Source organism: Electrona antarctica, assembly GCF_951216825.1.
Source record: "Electrona antarctica genome assembly, chromosome: 24".
Classification (NCBI taxonomy): Eukaryota; Metazoa; Chordata; class Actinopteri; order Myctophiformes; family Myctophidae; genus Electrona; species Electrona antarctica.
Window position 1 is genome coordinate 19506445 of NC_136803.1, and position 26870 is coordinate 19533314.

Consider the following 26870-nt stretch of genomic DNA (forward strand, 5'->3'; position numbering starts at 1 on the left):
GTGGAAGAAGTACTCATATATTTTGTAATGTTAAATGTTTGAGAACTATATGGACCATATGCAGACCGTGACCATCTTACCATATAAGTTATTGGCAAGGTGCTACCTAGGTGCAACTTCCATTGGCAGTCCATTCATCCAAACAGAAAAGTCCTATCTGATTGTAGGCCTATTACACAACGTCAAACTCACCAACATTGCAGCTGTACGAAAAGCTTGAAGCTTTTTCTATCCTCAAAGTGTTTGTTTCATAAAAATCCACTGTAGACATGTTATGAGTTACTTTCTGTCCTTGCAGGTGATAATTTTTTCGAAGTGTTGCAGTTTGGAAGTGCTTGTTAGATATCACTCAACTGCCATGCGTACCACCTGTTTTGAATTTGCACCTAATGCAGGAGGCAGCAGGACGTTGCTTTACTGAAAACGAGTGCTTCCAAACTCTGATGGCAAGATGGCCGCGGTCCGCAAATGGTCAATTGAAGTACAAGTCAAACCTCGACCAAAGCATTGAAAGAAAAACTCCAAGATCCATTGAATGTGTTTATTTCAGAACAAAACCATAATAGACCAGAGCTTTCATTAGAGTCTCATTGTTATTTTATCCTTGAAAAACACTGGCATGTTTTGACCCATAGTCTATATTTTTGTCAAACAAAACAGGTCTGTAACTCTAAGAGTGTATACAAATGGGATCAAATATGGTCCATCACTGCTATGTAGTAACAAGTCTTCTCTTACGGGGGTCACTGGTATATCCCTGGGCTAATATGTGTCGATTTGGGGGTCCTTGCCATGAAAACGTTCCTGAACCACCTAATTGTAACTAATTAACCGATCAAAAATAAATGCTGCCAGCTGGTTAAGAGTCGCATTGGGCAGGGCTTTAATGGTGGCTTCCACCCAATTGATGAAGTACATCATCTTACACACATGATTCAATTTGACCAAATGAACCAACACGCAAACAAATTAACCTTTTTGTTTTTTCTTCAAATGCTGGCGCCTCATGGGTTAACCGTGGCATTTTTCATGGTGTCCGCCACCCAGTCGATGAAGTGTGCCATGTTGGCGTACACCCCGTAATAGCCGGGGTGCGCGCAGCCACGCCCCCAGCCCACCACACCCGTCAGGAAGTGGGTGGAGCCGTACAGGGTGACCAATGGGCTTCCGTCGTCTCCCCGGCACGCCTCCTGTTCCCCCTCGAGGTAGCCGGCGCACAGCATGCTGTCCGTGAAGTTAAACCTGTTGGATGAATTAAAAATATAAAATAATTAAACATTTAAACATCATGTCTGTGAAGTTAAACCTATTAAATATATAAAAATATACTAAATATATATATGTCTGTGAAGTTATAGGGCTACTTCACCCCTTTTGCAACCAGATCTTATTTTAATGATGGGAAACAAGAAACACTTTCCATGGACTCCATGATGTCATGGACACTGGGCCTACTTACTTCCTGGACTCAGTAAGGTCTCAGTAAGACAGCCCCTCCCCCTATCCACAAGGAGGAGCAGTGCACCAAAGCATTATGGGAATTGTAGTGCAGGAAGGTAGTGAGCCCAGTGTCCATGACATCATGGAGTCCAGCACGGGCACTTTGAAATACTGACATATCTAAAACACTAATTACCCATATAAAACCAGCAGGACTCAGGAGACATTAAAAGTAAACTAGTAGGTGTGTGTTTTAACCCCCCATGGATATGAACATGGATCGGCGACGTGATAGTCAATCTCTGATACGTGAATTAAGCCATATCAGGGCCCGATACCGATATTATATTGGATCGGATGCATCTCCAAACTTGTGTAGTTGAGTAGTAGCAGGTCAGTCTATGACATCAGTATGACACACCGACACACGTACGACACACCAACTTGGCCTACATGTGACACCATGTCTATGTCACACGCATAGGCCCGGCCGGGCTAACCTACAGTATATAAATACTGACCCACACAGTAGGACTGCATTCCTGTCATTCATTCAAAGTGTTCAGGATTGCATTATTTTACAGGGAGAAACCTATAAACTACTGTGTGAAATGCTTCGTTGGACGGCGCACCGAAAAGGGCTTCCAGAGACACCGTATGATGCTGCTGTAGCAGTGGACCACAAAGTGTACTGCTTTAGAGGATACTTTATCGGGTCCGAGCGTCGGATACGTCTTCAAGTGCATGTCTTCAACACAGTGTCTTTATGCTGGATCAAGTTGCCCCCAGAGAGATGTGGAAGAGGACAACGCCCCCTTGAGGTTCGCCCCATGCACAGCAGCCGCACAGCTGTGCTGATCGACCCTTTCATCTACATCTGGGGGGACAGATGCAGCAAGGTGCTTTATGCATTTGATGTCGACGACCACAGAATGCTCACACCCAAGATGGCTGGGACTCTTCCAGAGCGGAGTCAAGACCACTCAGCCTGTGTCGTTGGGAAGGTCATGTTTATCCATGGAGGATGGAACAATCTGACTGGATGTATTAATGACACCTACAAGTTGGACACCAGCACAATGGTCTGGACTTTGATTAACAGCAGCGGAACTCCACCTTATGCTACACAATGTCACACTGCCACCATCATCGGGACAAAGATGTTTGTATTTGGGGGCTATAGCCCCCGCGTCTTCCTCAGCACCATGAGCGTGTTTGACACAGAGACCAACCTTTGGATGAACCCGCCTTCTGCACAGCTCGTTCCAGAAGGACGTTACGGTCATTCAGCTTTTACCTACAATGGAGAGCTGTACATATTTGGTGGCAGGACATTTAATAACGACCTCAATGATCTGTGGAGATTCAGTCCAGCAACCTTCACCTGGAAGAAGGTTGAGTCCAAAGGGAATGTTCCATTATTGAGACTGCATAGATTTTTAGTAATTAGGTCCACGGTATTCTGTTGCATGGTGGGAGATCGTATGATCCTCTTTGGAGGACAAGGATCATCATTATACGACACAGTCACTGATGACCTGTATGTCTTACACTTGAGTCCTAGCCTGAAGACCTTATGCAAGCTGGTAGTTATTCAGTACGGTCTGGATCAGTCTGAACTCCCACACAACATCAGGTGGGAACTGGCAGCCATGACAACCAACAGCCAATAGAAAAAATAACAGCCCATTAAAAAGAAGAAAACAAGTTAACCGTATCACTGCCACCTGGTGGACGCAAGAGCCAATGCTTGACTGCCGACCCGGATCTACTTGGTTTAAGTGTGATGCACATCCGGTTTGGGCGTCCATTTTAGATAAAATAAATAAATAAAATAATTAGCGTCAATGCTAGCGATCTAAAATGAGGCCATCCTTGCTCTAGAACAGGGGTTCTCAATGTTTTTGGCTGGGGACCCCCGGAAATGCTTTGGACATGTCTCGCGACCCCCGCCCTGCCCCTCTTCCCCACCCCCAATACAAACTGACTGCAAAATAACCTTAATAATAGAGTAAATATATCATAAATGAACTGAAACCAGATCTAATCATTAAGGAAGATTCATGCATGTACTATGTGTACTATGTAAAAATGTCTATTTCCCAGCCATTCAGTTGCAAAAAATAATAATAATAATCATTTTGGGGACCCACAAAATAATTTGGCGACCACCCGAGGTTCCGCGCCCGCAGGTTGAGAACCCCTGTATTAGGGTCATGTTAACTCCATAGACACATACAGAACACCTGGGGGTCTATTAGAGTAATGTTAACTCCATAGACACATACAGAACACCTGGGGGTCTATTAGAGTAATGTTAACTCCATAGACACATACAGAACACCTGGGGGTCTATTAGAGTAATGTTAACTCCATAGACACATATAGAACACCTGGGGGTCTATTAGAGTAATGTTAACTCCATAGACACATACAAAACACCTGGGGTCTATTAGAGTAATGTTAACTCCACAGATGCATACAAAACACCAGGGGGTCTATTAGAGTAATGTTAACTCCATAGATACATACAACACCTGGGGGTCTGTCTATTCATGTTAACTCCCTAGACACATACAGAACACCTGGGGGTCTATTAGAGTAATGTTAACTCCATAGATACATACAAAACACCATGGGAGTCTAGAGTAATGTTAACTCCATAGACACATACAAAACAGAAAAAAGTAATGTGGGGGCGGCCCTTGACATACCCACTGGTCCGGGAGCAGTCCTGATTGGACAGGATGGGGACGGACAGCCGACGCATCAGCGGCGAGATGGGCGCCGAGTCGGACTTGGCGCGGTTGCCCCCGGTGGTGCGGCGGCCCCAGCCGCTGACCGTGTGGAATCGGACCGGCACCAGCTCGCGCCGGACGAACTGGGCGTCGCGGGGTAGGCAGACGGGCACGGCGTAGCGCTCCGGCGCCACACCAGGGGGCGCCAGCCGCAGCATGGCCACGTCGCCCTCGCCCGTCTCCGACGAGTAGAGGGGGTAGGGCGTGGCCAAAGCCACGCCAACCGTCTGCTCCGTGCCCTCGAGCACCTCCAGGTGGTGTTCCCCTGGAAACCAAACGCACACAGGAAGAGGATGTGACCAAATAAGGGTAGAGGATGTGACCAAATATAGGAAGGGGATGTGACATAATATAGGAAGAGGATGTGACCAAATATAGGAAGAGGATGTGACCAAATATAGGAAGAGAGTGTGACCAAATATAGGAAGAGGATGTGACCAAATATAGGAAGAGAGTGTGAACTTACCCCTCAACTTCATCTTAATTTAATTGGTCAGACACGCACGCATGCATGCACGCACGCACAAACACACAGGGTGATTACCTGCTACCACGGTGATGTTGTCGGGGTGGTTGCCATGGATACAGTGAGCAGCGGTGATGACCCACTCTGAGCCCACCAGAACTCCCCCACAATGCACTTCTCCATGGAGCATCACCACAACCTAGTGCACGCGCGCACGCACGCACGCACACACGCACACACACACACAATTGACTATATGCAGACCGTGGCCATCTTGCCATTGGACGCACTTGTTTTGAGAAATGCAAATTCACAACAGCAGGGCTGTTGAGTGATATCAAACGAGCACTTCCCCAATGTATATTGTAAAATCAAAGTTAATTTAACTCTGAGAGTGTAAAAATGGAACCAAATGGACCCGTTAGGGTCCATTTGGTTCCATTTGTACAATCTCTGAGTTACAGACCCATAAGGGTCCATTTGGTTCCTAAATATCATTTAGCTGGGGACCCCCTGGAACTCCCTCAAGTACCCCTGGGGGTCCCCGTAACCCACTTTGGGAACCACTGAATTAAAGGACAGACAGACAGACAGACAGACAGACAGACAGACAGACAGACAGACAGACAGACCTGCCAGGGACACTGTCCTTTGGGACACTGGCGTCCTCCCACCAGTCTGGTGTGGCTCTGGACCGTGTCGCTCTGCTGCTGCTCATCTGGAGGGATCTGACCGCATGGAAACTGGACTACGACGAGGATATAAGATCACATACAATGTGTTTAGATCACAGGATGAAAGGGACCACTTCACCACTTTTCATCTAATTGGTCCGCACAAAAAAAAAATCTGACTGTGCCCTCTCATTGGAGGGCTGTGGGCAGTTCAGAAACCTGTGCACCAGTGGCATCATTGTTAGGCAGATTTATTTTTAAATAAGTTAAAAAAAATAAAGAAAAAAAATATATATACCTGTATTGTGCTGAGTATAAGACGACTCTGATTATAAGACGACCCCCATTTTTCAAGACTCATTTGTGGAAAAAGAACATTGAATGTCAAATAGTCTAGTCCCCGATTATAATATTGTATATGTTTTCCAGGATATTTCCATTGGAAAAAAATATATAGTCTTATAGAGAGAGAGAGAGAGAGAGAGAGAGAGAGAGAGAGAGAGAGAGAGAGAGAGAGAGAGAGAGAGAGAGAGAGAGAGAGAGAGAGAGAGAGATTTATTATTGTGACTGAGAACATCGATGGCTTCCATTTTCGCCTTGCAGCTTTTCAGGAATAAAAGCCTGCATTTTCTATTAGCTTGGATTCCGCAGTCTAGTCCCCGATTATAATATTGTATATGTTTTCCAGGATATTTCCATTGGAAAAAAATATATAGTCTTATAGAGAGAGAGAGAGAGAGAGAGAGAGAGAGAGAGAGAGAGAGAGAGAGAGAGAGAGAGAGAGAGAGAGATTTATTATTGTGACTGAGAACATCGATGGCTTCCATTTTCGCCTTGCAGCTTTTCAGGAATAAAAGCCTGCATTTTCTATTAGCTTGGATTCCGCATCGATCATGTGGATGGGTTCCTGAACGGCCTACAGCCCTCCTTCCTATGCTATGAGACACAGACCGAGTAGAGAAATATTGTGGCATTTCATGAACATTAGTTCGGACCAATTATGTGACGATAGGTTGAGAAGTCAGTGCAGGTGAAGTGGTTCTTTAAATTAGAATCAAATTAGATCAGACAGGTTCTTCTCACCCTGTGCGACACACTCTCGTCCGTCCTCTCCCAGGGCGAAGCCGTCGGCGCACGAACACGTCCTGCGAGCTCCGGAGCCGTCGCAGAAGTGTTGGCATCCTCCGTTCAGGTACAGACACTTCAGAGAGTCCTCAAACACTGAAACAACAGCAACGTTCAGGAACAGACACTTCAGAGAGTCCTCAAACACTGAAACAACAGCAACGTTCAGGAACAGACACTTCAGAGAGTCCTCAAACACTGAAACAACAGCAACGTTCAGGAACAGACACTTCAGAGAGTTACTCTGAGGCCCCTATACCGGCTGAGAGGTGTGTTCTACTCTGATACATTATAAACTTTTCAGAAAATGGCCACAGGTCAGATTAAAATGCTTTTTATTGAAGAATACGGAATCCACGGGTGCTAATACCCACCCTTGCAAATTTCTAACGTCCGTGGCCAGGCCGGGGGTGAGCACTTTATATGTGAAATCGCAACGTTTATGTACACATTAGCTTTGTAAATGTAGCAAGGCGCTCAAAACAGGTGGGGAGGTCCACCATCGTGTGAAGGACGAGCGGTGTGTGTACCAACATTTCCCTGTATTTATAGTTTATTTAAATAATCTCATGCAATGTTTCCAGTGCATATCCTACTGCAGGCTTTGTTGACTAGATTTAGAAGAGATTTGAAGCTTTTGCTCCTGAAATGATTGATTATTTTACATGGGAAAAGCCGTGATATAAATGGGCGCAGGGTGGATTAACCCCACAAGGGCCCCTGGGCCGGTACATTTTTTGGGGGGCCCCTAGCACGCGTGCGCGCAGAACTTTCGAGGTTTTTTGTGTTTTTATAAAGATTTTTGCCTAAATTTAACAAAATCAATGGCCAATGAAGGTCCCCAGGAGTTTTTTTCAGGGCCTCAAACCCATTACAGGGCTTTACATTTTCCCAGAAGGGCCCCTGAGAGCCAAGGGCCCCTGGGCCATGGCCCCATTGGCCCAATGGCTAATTTGGCCCTGAATGGGCGAGAAGCAATTTTTGTCCTACCCTGGTCTAGAGCAGGGGTTCTCAACCCGTGGGTCGCGACCCCTCGGGGGGTCGCCAAATTATTTTGGGGGGTCCCCAAATTATTAAAAAACAAATATATATATATATATTTTATTTTTCCCCAACTGAATGGATGGAAAATCAAAAATTAAGAGTTTACATGGTACACATACTGTAGTACACGCATACACCTTCCTAATGATTATATCTGGTTTCAGTATTTATTTATGGTGTATTGTCTCTATTATTAAGGTTATTGTAGCAGTCAATTTATATTGGGGGTCGGGAGGGGGCGGGGCGGGGGTCCCGAGACATTGCCAAAGCATTTCCGGGGGTCCCCGGCCAAAAACGTTGAGAACCCCTGGTCTAGAGTAGAGTTGGGTGGGGCTTACCGAAAGGTGTATTTGTACCTGTTTGGCAGTACTTTCCCTCGTACCCCTCCAGACATTCACAGAGATATTGTTTGTCCGTATAGAGGCAGGTTGCGTTGTTCTTGCAGGGATTCGCCAAACACGGCTCACGAGCTGCATGATGTGCAAAAAACAATGAAACAGTGTTAATTCTGTCAGCTAAAACTATGACGAAAAATGTGCGTTGTGTCACTGACGAAATCTAAACAAAACAAATAGAAAACTATGATGACTAAAACTGACAGTGTGACTAAAGAAATAGACTAAAATGTTAGGGAGGGACAAGAATCTTCAGCTTCGCATTCAAACCTATGTAAATATATAAATATCCCAAACATCATTATGCTTTTGGATTTACTGTATAATCTTTGTGACTTCTACACTTCTCCTAAAAAACTCAATAAATACTATAAAAAAATTAATACCAGCCAATACTCTAGGGCCGATATTGCCTATACCCTACAGTACCGATATGATGACCGATACGCCATGCACACTGCAGTGCTCCTAAAATAATAGTTATTTATAATAAATAATGAAATCTCTCACCGTGGTACGTCTTCCAAAACTTCAACTGTAAAACAAAGTTTGAGCTTTACACAAGTGTATATTGTATATTTTCAATTCACATTTCAATTCAAAGATGTGTTTAAAAAAATGTCCCCTAAAATATATAATAACAACAAACAACAACAACAACAATAATAATAACCGTTTGGTCATCGTTTTCGAACACTTCTCGAGCCTCTTCATAATCACAGATCTCCTCGATGCATTCTCTCTCCAGGTTGCCTGGCTTCAGTTCCTCCAGGAAGCCTGTGTTAGCGCGCCTGCTCCTGTGTAGCACCGTGCTAGCATCACGCTTCTGTAAGAACACTGAAATAAATACACACTGTGTTTAGCACGCCTGCTCCTATGTAGCACCATGCTAGACATTTGCCAAAAATAGCCGATGTGCAAGCTCACAACTATAGTCACAAGAGTTTTGGTGTAGATTGAAAAAGAACACACCAAGTACAGTGCAACTCAGACGCTGGGTCTAAGTGGTCAAAGTTTGAAGTGTGATATTGACAAATTCAAAACATTAAAGTATTCCGAGGCAACCCTGCTGCACTTCGAGAAAGCACAGCTCTACGACAAATCTGGATTCCAAAAAATAGCCGATCCACAAGGTTGTTCAAGTGGTTAAACACGGCTTGATTAGGCGTTTAAAACCAGGAAAGCATAATGTGTCACAATCACTTTAACCACTTTAACCGTTTTATACTTGGAATAGCAGATCTACAAGGTTGTTGATCTGCTATTTTTGAACAATCGTGAAAACGTGTGCAAATCTTTGAATGTATACATTTTTCAAGTGAACATTATTAACTCAAATCTTTAATTCTGGGGGGGGGGGGGTCCCTGGAACAAAATATTTTGATATGGTCCACTCCACGGTCTAATAATTTTGGGGATCCTTGACATGAAAAAAGATTGAGCACCACTGATAGCAGGCTATAGCAGTTTTTCCGGATTTAGAAAACATTTTGTAGAATGAATCGCGTCGAAAGTGAAGTGCAAATAGAAATAATATGCGTGGAAATGAAGAACATACCTTCTGCAGAAAGCAGATGGATGAAGGTCCAGATGATGAAGGTAGATCTTAGCAGCATGGTTGGTGACACGCCGTAAGTTGGAGCTTAATAAACGTTGATGTGGAACAAACACCCAGCAGGCTCTATAGCTGTTTAACTGCACTGCGGAACAGGTCAAAGGTCAAACCAAATCCACCGTTTGTTTGACCCGTGTGTGTGTGCTGAGGCCGACAGAAATGTACAGGAGCATGTTGTGGAATCAACTGAACTTTGTCACTGATCGACTGCATTGATTCTGCACTCTGCAGCAGGGCACATCACAAAGGCCGGGCTCGAACCCCTGCACTTTCACTTGTTGGCTTGTGGTGGACATTACAAACAATACAAATTTTGATACGGAAATACAAAATGAGCGGACAATACTATTGCCAGAAACTATAGCCCTGAATGACCATAACAGGTCTGAGCGAGTCTGTCACTCTCAGAGTTAGTGGTCCTTCTTTGAGAACGTTTGAGAACCACTAGTACTAGTTGGACTCATAATGTGACACCCCAGAGGGTCCCTGGACCTCACTTTGAGAGTCACTGAATCACTACTAATATGTATGGCTGTGTTTATCAAAAATGATATTGAAGGCCAAAATTATGCATACGGTATATAGTTTTTTTATATACTGTAGCAGGGGATCACACATCGGGTTGTCTACACCAGTGGTTCCCAAACGGTTTCATGTCAAGGACCCCTAAATCGACATTTATTAGCCCGTAAGGGTCCATTTGGTTCCTATACTATATTTAGGTGGGGACCCCCTGAAATCCCTCAAGGACCCCTGGGGGGTCCCCGGACACCACTTTGGGAACCACCGGTCTACACAAGCCACTAAATGCCCATAAATGTGTCGCAGGCTATGGCGCAACTTTCAGTTCACAGAAATATTGAATATTTGTATTTATTATACACATTTTTACAACAATAATTGGGGAGCATGTTTTTTGTCATGGCTGGCCTACTTACAGCAACGATAAATTAAAATGAAAACAAACACAAATAAACATTCTATATTAATCTTCGTTTTGTCTTTCCGTAAAGCTACAGGGAGCCACCACGGGGAGGCGCTAAAGAGTCACATGCGACGGGTGGCTGATGACCCCTGACCCCTGCAGTGGGCCTAGTTGGTCAGATTGTGAATCAGAGCCAGCGTGTCGTTGTGAGTGACCGGCTGCGGGTCCGTTTGGTTGTGTGTTGTTGTCGTTGTCGTCGGTTCTGTTCCGTTGGCCACGGGCGGTTCCGTCGTGCTGGGCGTCAGCGGTTGGGTTCTGTCGTGGATCCATTCCAGGTAGTTGGACACGCGGGTGTAGATGCCGTAGTTGCCGGGCCGCGCACAGCCCTTGCCCCAGCTGACGATGCCCAGGAGGAAGGTGGTCTTCTTGTACTGGAAGACAACACAAATATTTATTATAGAATGATAGTACTTTATCTTGGCGTTCGGCTCTGCTGCATTTTTCTCCCTGCTCTGCACAATTATACTGCCATCATTTAACATTAAGAGCAGCGAGATAGATATACACGCCCCCATGGGGAACAGGAATAGCAGAGCCCACCGGTGGTGCTGGGGTGGCGGTGGGAGCAAACAGCGCATAACAGGAACCATATGCAGAAGGAACGCAGAGAGAATGCAGTCTTCGGTGAGCTTAAATACCCCGCCCAATTGGTCAGCTGACATCAGCGTATGACATGTGGGTCTTGCATAACACTGCATACACCCACAAGCATACAGCATATTAAGGAGTCTCATACCTGGGTGACTAGTGGACCGCTGTCTCCCTTAAGGAGTCTCATACCTGGGTGACTAGTGGACCGCTGTCTCCCTTAAGGAGTCTCATACCTGGGTGACTAGTGGACTGCTGTCTCCCTTAAGAAGTCTCATACCTGGGTGACTAGTGGACCGCTGTCCCCCTTAAGGAGTCTCATACCTGGGTGACCAGGGGACCCCCGCTGTCCCCCTTACAGGAGTCCTGTCGTCCCTCCAGGTAGCCCGCACAGAACATGTTGTCGGTCAGAACCACTCCGCTCTGCTCCACACACTCCTGAGTCCGGATCCTGGGAACCTGCATGTAGTCAGTGGTGTTGGAAGAGTCATGAATGGAGTGTGTTATGTGACAATGTCTTTTCTACATTGTGGTAGTTTTTCATAAAGGAAAGTGATATTTCTGTTTCTGATAGTAATCATTGCTATATATAGTGTTTGTTCAGTAACAGTGTTAAATATTGATTGATTGAATAGTTTCATAGTTTATTAGACATAAATGTAAAAACAGCAACAGAGTAGGCCTACAGTTAAACACTTGTTTCCATTTAGGCCCTATGCCATCAATTCATAGACATGATATGAGGAATAACAACAAGATTCAATATCATCAATAACAACAACAAAAATCAATATCATTTCAGGTGCGGCAATTAGTAAACGTCTACCGTACCGCCACCGGTCACGCTGGTTTACCTGCAGCCGTCGCAGCAGGTGCGAGGTGGGTCCGTTCTCTCTGCGCTGGCCCCAGCCGCTCACCGTGTGCGTGCTGACGGCCCACAGGTTGCGCTCCGCCAGCGGGCGCGTGGGCAGGCACACGGGCACGGCGTACGGCGTGTAGACGATGGGCGCGCTCAGCCGCAGCAGGGCGATGTCGTTGTCGGCCGTGCGCGACACGTAGTCCTCGTGCATCATGATCTGAGACACCTGTATGCTCTGTTCCGTGTTCTCGTTTACCGCGGTGTTGTGTTCGCCTGGTTAGTGGAGAGAGACGGGACGAATACATTATGAAATAAATACAGTGGTTGGTGGACAGACGGGACAAATACATTATGGCAGTGGTTCCCAAACCTTTTCATGTCAAGGACCCCAAAATTGACACTAATCAATTAACATTAATTTTGCAATAAAAATTGGGGTCCCAGAGATATAAATGGGGGGTCCGTAGCCTAATGCATGTCAAACTGGGGGTCCTTGAAATTAAACTGGTTGAGAACCACTGCTAGAGCCGTAAAAATCTTCTCTTATGGGAGGTCCCTGGTGTAATATATTTTCAGATGTGGGTCTGCAGGCTAAAATGAGTGTCAATTTGGGGGTCCTTGACATGAAAAAGTTTGGGAACCACTGATCTGAGTTAAGTGGCAACGGTGGCCGGGCATGTGAAGTTCTCAAACAAACGGCACAGCCGTAGGTACCTGCCACCACCCTCAGGAACTCTGTCCTGGTGTTCTCCATACAGTGAGAGGCGGTGAGGACCCAGGTTGGGTGGATGATGATCCCTCCACAGAACCCCTTGTCCCTGTACACCAACAGAACCTGACACACACACACACACACACACACACACACACACACACACACACACACACACACACACACACACACACACACTTTTTTAAGTTGCTTGATTCAGTATTTAGATATTTAATATGCATTTTATCTCGACATGCCCCCTTCATATATAGCCTACTGGTGGTCTTACGGTACCTGCCATGGACACTCTCCTTTAGGACACTCTGTTCCTCCAACGATACGAGAACGAGGATCCACCTGGGCCGCTTTGTCTGACCCCTCCTGGAGGACGGGAACCATGCCGCACGCTATGGGCTCTGTGGACGCACAGCACAACATGTTATAAACACACAACACAACATGCTATAGGCTCTGTGTGTGAACACAGCACAACATGTTATAAACACACAACACAACATGCTATAGGCTCTGTGTGTGAACACAACACAACATGTTATAAACACACAACACAACATGCTATAGGCTCTGTGTGTGAATACAGCACAACATGTTATAAACACACAACACAACATGCTATAGGCTCTGTGTGTGAACACAGCACAACATGTTATAAACACACAACACAACATGCTATAGGCTCTGTGTGTGAACACAGCACAACATGTTATAAACACACAACACAACATGCTATAGGCTCTGTGTGTGAACACAGCACAACATGTTATAAACACACAACACAACATGCTATAGGCTCTGTGTGTGAACACAGCACAACATGCAACAAAGTGTTGTCTTCCTACCTGGTTGAAACTACTTTGTTAATTAAGCAGACATGCTTTTGTCCTACCTCGCGGCACACAGTTGCGTCCATTGTGATGCAGGAAGTAGCCGTCCGCACACGAGCAGTTGAGACTTCCTGCTTCCTCCTCACAGAAGTGTTCACAGCCTCCATTCTCCAGCAGACAGGTGTCTGGAACAGCGTTGTACTCTGAACAAACAACAACACTGGCTTATTAAAGGCGTTGAAATCAGGGGTGGTCATTCACTGTGGTCACGTTTTTTCAATTTGTTTTTATTTATTTGTTTGTATTTTGTTGATGACATGCATTCATGTATTATTATTATGGCTAGGACTTTAATTGACTCATTTCGATTAATTGATTACAAAATAACGCGATAAAAAAGAAAACGCTTTGAAAAACGTTTTAATTGTGCTTAGTTTTGCACCACGGAATCTTTCACGCGAATTTCAGGAGTATATACCTATCATAGCGGACGGTGCACCAACCAACAAACCCCAGTGCACGCAATGGGAGAACAAAAATGAATAAAATAAACTCGCTCATTGACTCGTATACCGAAATTTGTTTTAATTGAAAAAGAAAAAAAACTTCTCAAATATGAGTAATGAGATTAAACATTAATAAATAATTACAAATAATTACAGAGCCTCTAATTAATTCGATTTTTTTTAATCGCGTCCCAGCCCTAGTTAATTGTATGTGCCATGTTGATGAATTGAATACATAGGACCACGATGGAAACCATACTGTACAGTACCTCCATGCCGTGTACATCTTTGATTAATACAGTATTCAGTCAATCAATCAATCAATCAATCAATCAATCAATCAATCAATCAATCAAACGTTTGGGCAGATCGGTTTATACGACAAAGATGGGGGAGGAGTCAGGACAGAGATAGGGAGGAGTCTGACCCAGCTCACAGCTCCGCCCACTGAACTGAGGCTGACACAGACACATGAAGGAGTCTCCCTGGTTCACACAGGTTCCCTGGTTCAAGCATGGACCTGACGCACAGCTGTCTGGAACTGCTCACGCACGCACGCACACGGACACACACGCACACGCACACGGACACACACACACACACACACACACACACACACACACACACACACACACACACACACACACACACACACACACACACACACACACACACACACACACACACACACACACACACACAGCTCTAAAAATCAGGAGGTCTGGGCCTCTGGGGCTGTATATGCATGCTGTATAATTGCTGTTATATTGATTATTATTATATATTATTGAAGTTTGAAGGTGTGTTGTGTTCCTATACTTACGACTGTAAGTCCTCCAGAACTCATCCTGAAATATGACAGATTAAAACATTAGTCTGGCGGGTGACACTTTAGATCAGTGGTTCTCAACCTATTTTACCACCCCAGAAAATATTTGCTCTCCAGTTACCACCATTATGACTAAACCTAAAATAGGTTAAAGTGTCAAACTAAGGGGGCAACGACATGGCCATGTGGCCTTCGTGTTTTCCTTGAAATTCCTTCCATGTACAGCTCTACCTAGTGCCTACTGCCTATATTGACAAGAAATGAGACAGAGGAGAAAGTGGTTCAGTCAGCTGGGGCATTATGGACACTGTGGCCTCAAGGCATGTCATTTATAGATGGGCACAAGGCCAAACTGAGGGGCAACGACAACCATGGAACCACAGCAGAACCACAAAAGAATAAGCTCCAAATCTCCCAAAACAAACTAATTCGACTTCTTCTAGGCCTGGGGCCATGCAAGCAATGACCCATCTATATGCAGAGCACCTGGAAAGCATTGGCTGGCTCCGGGTAGAAGACAGAGTCAAACAATTGAAAATGGGTCTGACATTCAAAATTGTACAGCTATGCCCTCCATGCCCTCAGTGCCCATTTACTTGACTGATTACTTAAAAAAAGTGAGCGACAGCCACAACACTAGAGGTAGCGTAAACAATGATCTGGTGCCACCCACTTACAAAACATGTTCATGTTCATGACTACATAATGTGTGAGTGCATGGGACCCGAATGGAAACAAGACCGCAAGGTCTTTCTTTGGAAATCCTTTTGGACCAAAATGGCTGACTGTACCTTGTGCTGTTTGCAGTTTTCTTCTGTCTAATAAAATATTCAATCAATCAATCAAAAATGGCCTTCGTGGTCTCTGAAGCCACCCGAGTAAATCACACGACAGATAGTAAATGGTAAAACTTGCAGATTAACTCAGATAAGAAGCTGATGAGACAGTTTATATACCATTGTCTTAGAACAGCACTACAGCACTAGAACTGGTGATTTAACCTTTGGATCAATACACAAGTCACATGACATATTATACCGTAGACTCTGTGTGTTCAAAGACCTCCCGGGCCTCCTCGTAGGAACACTTCTCCTCCAGACACTCTCTCTCCAGATCTCCTTTCTGGAGCTCCTCCAACCAGCCTGAGTTAGACCTCCTGGTTCTGACCAGGACCGCGAGGGCTTCGTCTGGACGCAGGAACACTGCGGACACACGCACGCACGACTACCTTATTTCACTGACGACTAAATGAAAAGTAAAACTAAGCTATGATGACTAAAACTATAAGACTAATATTGACAATTTCGTCAACAAATAAAAAACTACACTAAAATGTTAGGAAGGGACTATAGTGCACAAGAGATCCAGTATAAGTCACTTTACACTTGATTGCAGGCTGAAAATAGTAGATCTACAAGCTCACAACGCACCGCACTGTGACCTTGTAGATCTGCTATTTTCAGCAAGTATAAAATCAACCATTACGATGGCATCAAGGCCCACCAAAACACATTTTAGTCGACTAAATCAACTATAGATTTAGTCGACTAAACTCTTATGAAGTTATGATATTTAGTCAACTAAAACTAACATTAGACTAACATTAAAACAGTCCAGGTGACTAAAATGTCACTGAAACTAAATGAAAACTATTCAAAAGACTATGACTAAAACATCAAAATCTGCTGTCAAAATCTACAACACACACACACACTGAACAATTCAAGGCTCTGGGGCTGATGCTCTCAAGTGAGGGCTTAAGCTTCCGTGTTGGTGCCAAGGAATGTAATGAAAGGAAGGGACGTGAGGCACGTGACTGGAGGCCGCCATGACACTCACGTCCATATAACTCTATGGGCACCACTTCCGCCCTGCAGCGGCGAATGAGCGTCTACCTTTATAGCCAAAATCCAACACCCCAAATCTCTGCCACTCGCTCACTCACACTTGGCCACTCCAGCATGGTGGTGTTACGGTGAAATTGGTGACCTGCTGAAATAATATGTGACCATTGTGTAGACATGACATCACATAACGTCAGTGTCTGAACGTAAATCGTTGTGGTTTGTTTATTAGCAGAGTTCAACCTAGCTGTATTTAGGCCACATATTTAAAGACCTCCATGTAAGTTATATGCCACAAGATGGCACATATTCAAAAGACTATGACTAAAACATCAAAATTTGCTGTCAAAATCAACACTGACACACACACACACACACACACACACACACACACACAGCGGCGGTGTTACCTGAAGCGGTCAGACAGCAGTAGAGGTTGCAGAGCAGACAGAAGAAGACGATCAGAGCCATGATGGTCAATGTGTGTGTTTTGAGGGACTGCTGCTGTGCCTCTGTGTGTGCGTGCACGCGTGTGTGTATGCGTGCGTGTGTGTGTGTGCGTGCCTCTGACGGTACAAAGTCTGATCTGCAGTCACCTGCAGGTCGCTGACCCCACGCACGCATGCATGCACGCACGCACACACGCACATACACACAGATAGTGGTGCATGAGACCTGCAGTTTTCCAAGTGGAGTCCAGGGGGACCTTCGGGGTCCCAAATGAACTCGTAACCTGCACTTCAACCAACCTCCAGTCTGAGTGAAACTGACCTGAGTTGGAACTCACAACTTGTCGATGTAGATTGGCTATAGTTGAACATTTTAAAACATGTTTTAAAATGGCAAATACGTTTAGGGCTAAGGCGTAAGGGGGTGTCGCAAGATAGGGCCCAGCATCCTATACTTTCTACAGTTTCAATGTACAGATTAATGTTTGCATATATTCTACTGTTAAACTGATTGATGTCCTTGGAGACCGTCCTTGGTTAACATAACCTTTATTCATTATATGTTCCAGATTGCATCTTTAAGAATGCTCAAATAGGCCTAAATCCAGAAAAAAGAAAAAATATATATTACTTTTTCAATTAATTTAATTACCTAATAGTGCTTTTTTTTTTTTACTATACTCCACCATATACAACAGATTTAGCAAAATGGCCCCCAAAAATTGGCAATCTACTGTACAAGATCACAACGTGATGTGATGCGTTGTCCATTTTGGATTGGCTATTTTCGAATCTGATTGTTCCGCTAAATTACTTGCTCTTCATAAACAAATTAAATGGTTTAGTTCGATCACACAGTCTTAGGCTTCGTACACACATAAAGAACAACTGTGCTGTGCTCTGCCTGTGTTTCATGGCCGCCCCAATGCTTTTCCAATGGAAGTCACGTGGTTTGACCAAACACTTGTGTTTGATTGCCCCCCCTCCCCCATCACACACAACTGTTTGGTCAAACCACGTACTTCCATTGGAAAAGCATTGAGGCGGCCATAAAACACGGACAGCACAGAGCATGTTCGTCTGATATGTGTGTACGAAGCCTTACACTTCAGTGGAACGTTCCATGGCTATACCGGTAGGGCTGAGATCCAGGACCGGAGGATCCGGAGGAACAGGATCCAACATAATGTATGAGGATCTGGTTCCATCACATTCGGAACTGTTTCCAGAAATACTTTTCTTTTTCTCTTCACACTGTCAGAGCTGGTATGCTATAATTAAATACAACAACCATTTTATTTTTCAAGAATCGCCATACAAATTACAGGTTCATTTGGTTCCATTTGTTACGGTCTTAGAGTAGAGTTACAGACCTACTGTATAAGGGTCCATTTGGAATCCCCTCAACTAGGGTCACATGGACCACACTCTGGCCCCTTTTCCACCGGTTCAGTTCTTAGAGCTCCAAAATTGGAACGTTAATTATGAATTGAGTGGGCAAAACCATATACCTATATTAGATTGTTATCACCATGAAACTTCCACAGTTGATTACTTACACGAAGACAATGATTTATTGTATTACAATTTTTACATTTTTAAATATACAAATGAGGCAATATGTATAGGGCAATATGCAAAATAGAAAATATTAAAAAGCTACTACTGTGGAAGGGTTATCATGTACTACTTGTATTGATCCTATAAACAATTTAATATAGGTCTAGTTTTTTCCACCAATTTTGGAGCTCTGGCTCATGGACTAAAGAACCGGTTCCCACCAACCGGTGGAAAGGGGGTCTCTGAGAACCACTACAACACTCATGTATAAAATACTATGATTCAATTTGTGTTCATCAAACATTATATTATGGCCAAAATCACATGTATATCGTTAAAGGGGGGGGGAATAGTCAAGGAACCGTTACTCCCCCCGCCTCCGTGGACGCCATGGTACGTTCCAGCCAGCCCAGGAAGTTGGTGACGCGCACATAGACGCCGTAGAGGTCCTGCTGTGCGCAGCCCCGCCCCCAGCTGACCACACCCGTCAGGAACCAGGTGTTCTTGTAGCGGGTGACGAGCGGACCCCCACTGTCGCCCTGGCAGGCGTCCCGGCCGCCCTGGCGCACCCCGGCGCACATCATGTTCTTCGTCATGGGCAGCTGGGTGTGGGCGCGGCACTCCTGCATTAATGAGTACTTTCTAGGTCAGGGCACAGTTGTATAGTTGACTTATTTCAATCTGAATCCAACATATAATAAAATATATATTTAAAGAAAATAAAACAATATTGTTGGTTCAATTTGAACAGAAATGTGTAAATAATTAATTTATTTTGTTCAGAATTAAAGATTTGTAAGAACGCATGAGAAAAATCACAAAAATGGTGGCACCTTAGTATAATTATATCCTATATCCAGCAAACAGAAATTTGCAAATTTTTCCATTTCTTTTTCAGAATTGAAAATTTGTGAAAACTTTTTTTGTAACAAAAAATTACAAAAAATGGTCAAGGCACCTTAGTATAATTATGCAGTATATATATTGCAGTATTGTTACTTTTACTTAAGTAAAACATTTGAGCACATTTTCCACCACCGGACAAAAGTATTTAAAGTATGTATTTTTTTAATTTGAATGAAACAATTCCGAACCCCCTGTACATACCTGCAGCGGGACCCTGGGGATCTCCAGGCGCTGGAGAAGGTTGGCGGCCGGTCCGACCTGCGCCAGGCGGCCCCAGCCGCTCACGGTGGACACGCGCACCGTCGCCAGCGTGCGGGTGAAGGTGCCGCGCGCCGCGGGCAGACACACGGGCACCACGTAGGGTCCCAGGGGCACGGCGGCCCGCAGACGCAGCAGCGCCAGGTCGCTGTCGGACGTCGAGAAGTTGTACGACGGATGGACGAGCGCCGCGGAGACGCGACGCGTGTGCTCCGTACGCTCGTCAACCGATCGGTCATGTTCTCCTGCACGGGGAGAGGAGAGGAGAGGAGAGGAGAGGAGAGGAGAGGAGGGGTTCGATTTTAATGTTTGACCTACTGAAATGAAAACAACTTTTTAGACCATATCCGTGCATGGTCATCATATGGGCATACCCAACAATGGATGCAAAAAAGGGAACATATTTATGTTTGTGTAGTTTTATAGCAAAAGTCAATAAAATCTAATTTGAATAATTACTTTCTTTGAACGAAAACGTGCTGCGTGATGACGTGTCGAGGCTCACATGCATATTAATGAATCTTGATTAAATTCACCTGTTTGATTCCCATTGCTGCATCGTCCAACAAACACAGGTGGTTTTGATTACAGAAATACTCCGAAGATGACATCCAGACAGTGTATTACTTGTTTTAAACTTAATCATCACGCTAAAATATGTATCTGAAAACATAATAAGTTAGAATTAACTTTGCTGCCAGTCTCTCTCTCTGACTTTGTTTACAATCAATCTGCATGGGCGTGCACGCTTCGCGCACGTAGCAGAGCAACGTCCCATAGCCTGCGAGGGTCTCACCCACGGTGATGTACAGGGTGTTGGGGCGTTTCCTCCACACACAGTGCGCTGCCGTCAGGATCCAGTGGGGGGCGATGACGATGGCTCCACAGAGATACTTCAACGGCCCGTCTTCTACCGAGTTTATCGTCTGCTGCTGCTTACCATGTTTACCTCTGACACTCACACGCTCCGAGAGCATGGCCTGGGGGGGGGGGGGGGAGATGGGAAGCGGTCATCAGGGGTCAGGGGTCATTGCCATGTTGCCTTGTGCTGGACATTTTTGTCAACATACTGTAATTATTTTGCCACAGACATACAGAATGAGTGGACAGTAATATTACCAGAAACACATATAGCCCTGAATAACTCTGAGAGTGTTAAAATGAACACTCTCAGAGTTACAGGGGGTCTTTGCAAATAAAACATTTGAGAACCACTACTACTATAGTGTCATAATAAATAGTTCTGGAGAAAACCTGTAAACTTGACATTCAGTAAAGTGGGTGTTATGACCAAAATGAGATCATAAAGGGCCTTTCAAACGTGAAGCGATATAACGCGCCTATAGTACATTTTCAATGAGACCTGCGTTTTTGCGCGCAACACTGGGAGCAGTCGCAGTGTGACAACGCAAGCGTATTTACGTGAGCGCAGTCCCGTGAATTTGTTGCGCACGTGCTCGTTTCGTGCACACGCCCGTGACTCACCAGACCTGGATCCTGTTTAGCTTTTGTTTTACGCTTGCGTTGTCGCACCTTCTTTAGAAGACCTGTAGCTGAATGTACCTCCCGTTGATCCAGGCAACAACGCCTGCGTTCCTCGCTTCACGCTTGAAAGGCCCTTTATGATCAAGAACATCATAATGGTGTGAAAAACAGAAAATCTAAATCTTGCCACGGACAAGACTAAGTCTTTGCCCACACATTCTGTCCGTGTATACGGACATGTTGGTGACCCCTGACCCCTGGTTTGGATCAATCAGAAATGGATTATGCAAGCCAAGGCATTGTTGAAGGCGAGCTGGTCATTGTTGAGAAATAAACACAGACAGGATGATTGGATACCGACACGTAGCAGGAGGGGTATCGTCATCCTGCTCATTACACGTGTACATAATAACGAGAAATCACACCTGTGTGAAGTGAGGGGCGCTCTTATCATCATATATCACATTCCGTTCTCAGCCAATCATCTGAGTACAAAACTGTGCATTGTGTGTGTGTGTGTGTGTGTACCTGCCAGGGACAGTGTCCTTTGGGACAGATATATCCGTTGACCACCCTGGGAGAGAAGTGCTGGACGATCCTCCCACACGGCACCGGAACTGGACCGGAGACACAGTTTAAAATTAATAATATATAGAGCACCGCAGTCTGGCGTCAATATCGCTAGAGGGCGCTAAGTCTACGGGTTCATGTACTTTTTATTTGCATTGTAATCCCCATAGGGGGATTTTAGTCAGCCTCATATAAGAACTGTGTTTGAAAAATAAACATGTCATCCCGGCCGTTTCACTCATGGATATGAAGAATCAACTGACTGAGAGAAAACACTATTGTTACTGCTGCTGAATTAGTTACCGTACATTTTTGCTAGAAACAGACTATCAAATAAGTGACTGACTGTCGTAAACGATACAGATCCACCTCCCGACAATATCGCCAGGACAGTTTAGTTTTGGACCACAATTCTTATATGAGACGATTTGAACTAATTCTTGGTCAAGTACTTATTTGACTTCTTTTTCACAAATAGCCTCCATGCCAAATATGTTTTTGACTTCTTTTTAAAGGGGCTTAAATTGATAACATTATAATCATGATTTAAGACAAATCTTACAACTCTCGTTCTAAACAAATAGAACAAATCTATTGCTACTGCCATTTAGCGGGGGATTGTTGACCCATGATGCATGTTATTCTCCATTACTTCCGTGAACCAGGGGATAAGCGAGTGACGACAGGATTTCGGTGTTCTATAGTCTAGCCATTTAACAAACTCTCTCATCAATCTAATAACATTCTATAAATAACATTCTGTACATTATGAAACTATAGGATAGCAGGTAACCAAATGAACCCATGCAGCATCCGTCCAAACAACATGTAAATAACATTCAGTACATTGGATGGTATTTAACAGGTCATCCCTGCTCAGTAGCGCCACCAGGCATACGCGCAGCACATGCATTGAGCAACAATAGGGTTGTCATGGTGATACTTGTAGAAAGAATGTTGTTTTAAAGACACTGCATGCTGGGAGATGTAGTTCTATAGAAACACACTGCATGCTGGGAGATGTACATGTCTAAAGACATGATGCATGCTGGGAGATGTAGTTCTAAAGACACACTGCATGCTGGGATATGTAGTTATAAAGCCATGCTGCATGCTGGGAGATGAAATTATATAGACATGATGCATGCTGGGAGATGTAGTTATAAAGAAACAATGCAAGCTGGGAGATGTATTTCTAAAGATACACAATGCATGCTGGGAGATGTAGTTCAGACCTTGAGGCAGACAGCTGGTGTTGTCAGCAGCCAGGCCGTAACCATGGTGACAGTGACAGCCGTGCGTTGCATTCGGGGAATGTGTGCAGAAGTGTTCACATCCTCCGTTTCTATACAGACAACCATAGGACGCCCTCACAGCTGAGAGAGAGAGAGAGAGAGTTACTATAGGGACAACCGTAGGAGGCCCTCACAGCTGAGAGAGAGAGAGAGAGAGAGTTACTATAGGGACAACCGTAGGAGGCCCTCACAGCTTGCGTGCGTGCGTGCGTGCGTGCGTGCGTGCGTGCGTGCGTGCGTGCGTGCGTTCGTTCGTGTCTACTGTCTGCTAGACGTGAGTAATAATAATAATAATAAGGGTACTATTAGTATTAGTATTAGTATTCATATATTTAAAAAGTGTTTTGAGTATCAGATTACATTTTGTATCAGATTACATTTACCAGCGTTTGTGTCTGTAATCTCATCACCTTTGTCACAGTGTCGTCCCTGGTAACCGTGGCGACAGATACAGATGTAACCTTTGACCTGAGGCACGCAGGTGGCTCCGTGCTTACATGGTCTGGATTCACAGTGGTCCATCACTGCAAATCACACAAAACCACATTACCCACAATTCTTCAGTATAGCACAGCACAGAAAACCACATTACCCAGACTCCTGCACGGTCTACACAGCACAGAAAACCACATTACCCAGACTCCTGCACGGTCTACACAGCACAGAAAACCACATTACCCAGACGCCTGCACTCTACTCCTGCACTACACAGTGACGGCACAGAAAACCACATTACCCAGACTCCTGCACTACACAGTGACGGCACAGAAAACCACATTACCCAGACTCCTGCACTGTCTACACAGAACAGAAAACCACATTACCCAGACACCTGCACTGTCTACACAGAACAGAAAACCACATTACCCAGACTCCTGCACTGTCTACACAGAACAGAAAACCACATTACCCAGACTCCTGCACTACGCAGTGACAGCACAGAAAACCACATTACCCAGACTCCTGCACTACGCAGTGACAGCACAGAAAACCACATTACCCAGACTCCTGCACTACGCAGTGACAGCACAGAAAAACACATTACCCAGACTCCTGCACTACGCAGTGACAGCACAGAAAAACACATTACCCAGACTCCTGCACTACACAGTGACGGCACAGAAAACCACATTACCCAGACTCCTGCACTGTCTACACAGAACAGAAAACCACATTACCCAGACTCCTGCACTGTCTACACAGAACAGAAAACAACATTACCCAGACACCTGCACTGTCTACACAGAACAGAAAACCACATTACCCAGACTCCTGCACTACGCAGTGACAGCACAGAAAACCACATTACCCAGACTCCTGCACTGTCTACACAGAACAGAAAACCACATTACCCAGACTCCTGCACTACGCAGTGACAGCACAGAAAACCACATTACCCAGACTCCTGCACTGTCTACACAGAACAGAAAACCACATTACCCAGACTCCTGCACTGTCTACACAGAACAGAAAACAACATTACCCAGACTTCTGCACTACAAAACAGACAACTAGAAAAGCAGTTCCTGCCGAAACTGCACAAAATAAATTCCAACAAAAATGGACCATTGCCCGGCGCTGTGATGATGGATGGTGACGTATTCACTGCCGCCAGGAAGCGGCAAAGGTTTGAATGCGTTGTTATAGCAACCACAGATAGCACCTCCTATCAGTTTTTGCTATAAACCTAGAAAGATCTGACCCTTCCTCATGCAAAAACGTTTACAAAATAAAAAACACTGCATAAAAATAACTGCATAAAGCTGAACATGTTGAAGTTTGAACTAGATTTCTAGCACAAAGTATGTGGAAGTAGTTATAGATGCCTCAAAAAGTGGCTGTAGAGAACAAGGGTGTGTGTGCTCGCTGCATGGGCGAGCACACAATAACTTATTGCGATAGCATGAGTATCATTCACACACTCAATGAATGATCTACTGTACAATGTAATAATGTATGTATTGTAAAACTAACATCTTATGTATTGCTCTGAGTTTACCTGAGTATATTTTCCAAAACTCATTCTGCGGGAGAGAAAGAAACAGAACAGTGTTATTGAACAGTCATGTCGGGTGCAAACATTGATTTGGAGGATATGTTTAGTGGTAGTTACTTCACTAGAGTGTGTAGGTCTGCTATGTTTGCCTAATGCTCCCCATAGAACAGCGATGTGAGTAGACTCGCATTGCCAGACTGTTGCCTCTGGCATTTTTTCGAATGCTTCCGTCATGCAGTCTGGAGCAACATAAGCTCTATCATGAGTAAGCGATAAAGCGGAAGTGAAGCCTCCTCCCCACTTCCGTTTCATCTTTACAGTCACGCAAATTTATATTTACAATGTATATTGTAAAATCAAACTTAATTTAACTCTGAGAGTGTACAAACATTTGTACACTCTCAGAGTTACAGACCCATAAGGGTCCATTTGGTTCCTAACTATCATTTAGGTCCCCGGACGCCACTTTGGGAACCACTGCCCTAGGGGTCCCGGACCCCCTGTTGAAGGCCTATAGCAGCATGCAGAGCCTCACTGTTTGTTTAGGGAAGATGAAGATCTCCCTTGCCTCCTCGTAGGAGCATTTCTCCTCCAGACACTCTCTCTCCAGATCTGCCGCTCTCAGCTCCTCCAGGAAGTAGTTGGCTCGACGAGAACGCTGGAGAACACTGCTGGCGCCCTCTCTGTTCAGGAAGACCGGGGCTGGCAGGCAGGCAGGCAGGCAGGCAGGCAGGCAGGCAGGCAGACAGACAGACAGTCAGTCAGTCAGTCAGTCAGTCAGTCAGTCAGTCAGTCAGTCAGTCAGACAGACAGACAGACAGTTCAAATAAACCTGAAAAGGTTTGAGAACCACTACAGCACTGACTTGAAATGACCCCACTCCCCTCCCCCTCCCGTTCAAAGCACAAAACAGCTGACAGACAACATTTTTAAACACAAGAAGAGGATGTGGTGTTCCTCGTATAGGCCTACCTGTAGGAGCCCAGGTGCATTGTGGGACACACAAGCAGATCCATAGGAGGGTCAACACGTCTGTCCGTCGCGTGTCTGTGCGTCTGTCCGCTCTGCTGAGAGACTCCATTACTTTACTGACCGCCTGAGCAAAGTTCAGCTGCAACAACCAGCACCCCCCCCCCCCCCCCCCCCAAGTGCACGCACACAAACACATGCATGCGCACACCCACACAGACACACACACTTTGTCAACATCATGTCCGGGGACCACCAGGGGTCGTAACTCTGAGAATGAACAATGTCACAGTTTATTAATTATTTCAGTTTATTAATTATTTTATTATTCTATCTTGTGAAGTCTGACCCATGAAGCCAACACACAGAAACAATGCTTACGGTTTAAATGTTGAGGCCTTTTATTCAAGGGACATTAATTCCCCAAAGTCAATAAACAACACATCTTCCCAAACGGGGATTTAAAAACAAACAATAGGGTTTTTTTTGTAGTCGCTGTCCTATTTGCCTAAAAACAATTAGAGAAAACCCACAAACGTGAAGTAACGTGATCAAACATGTAGAAATGTGCCACAGGGGAGAACGCAGCGTAGCGCACGATGGGTGAGTTCCTTCTCTGTAGAGAGCCAGCTATGGTACACTGTGCAAGGCAGAGTT

The 26870-nt window shown here is 44.8% G+C and overlaps 2 protein-coding genes across 2 annotated transcripts; both read right to left on the reverse strand.

The window, feature by feature from the left end:
* Positions 1 to 1004: 1004 nt before the first annotated feature.
* f7i (coagulation factor VIIi) lies at positions 1005 to 9558 on the reverse strand (the record flags this gene model as incomplete). Its single annotated transcript, XM_079495842.1, has 9 exons — positions 1005 to 1242; positions 4155 to 4503; positions 4783 to 4903; positions 5337 to 5452; positions 6462 to 6599; positions 7904 to 8017; positions 8453 to 8477; positions 8616 to 8779; positions 9501 to 9558. The coding sequence occupies 9 exons, from the start codon at positions 9556 to 9558 to the stop codon at positions 1005 to 1007; spliced, it is 1323 nt and encodes a 440-aa protein (XP_079351968.1).
* A 990-nt stretch (positions 9559 to 10548) lies between these two features.
* On the reverse strand, positions 10549 to 26236 carry LOC306917550 (uncharacterized protein; the record flags this gene model as incomplete). The annotated part of the gene is made up of 19 exons (XM_079495843.1): positions 10549 to 10913; positions 11455 to 11589; positions 11985 to 12262; positions 12704 to 12824; positions 12996 to 13117; positions 13609 to 13749; positions 14480 to 14593; positions 14876 to 14900; positions 15920 to 16083; positions 18308 to 18428; positions 19103 to 19357; positions 19842 to 20143; positions 20695 to 20878; positions 21912 to 22000; positions 23189 to 23329; positions 23659 to 23772; positions 25248 to 25272; positions 25780 to 25927; positions 26217 to 26236. The coding sequence occupies 19 exons, from the start codon at positions 26234 to 26236 to the stop codon at positions 10650 to 10652; spliced, it is 2763 nt and encodes a 920-aa protein (XP_079351969.1). The 3' UTR covers positions 10549 to 10649.
* Between the last annotated feature and the right edge of the window lie 634 nt (positions 26237 to 26870).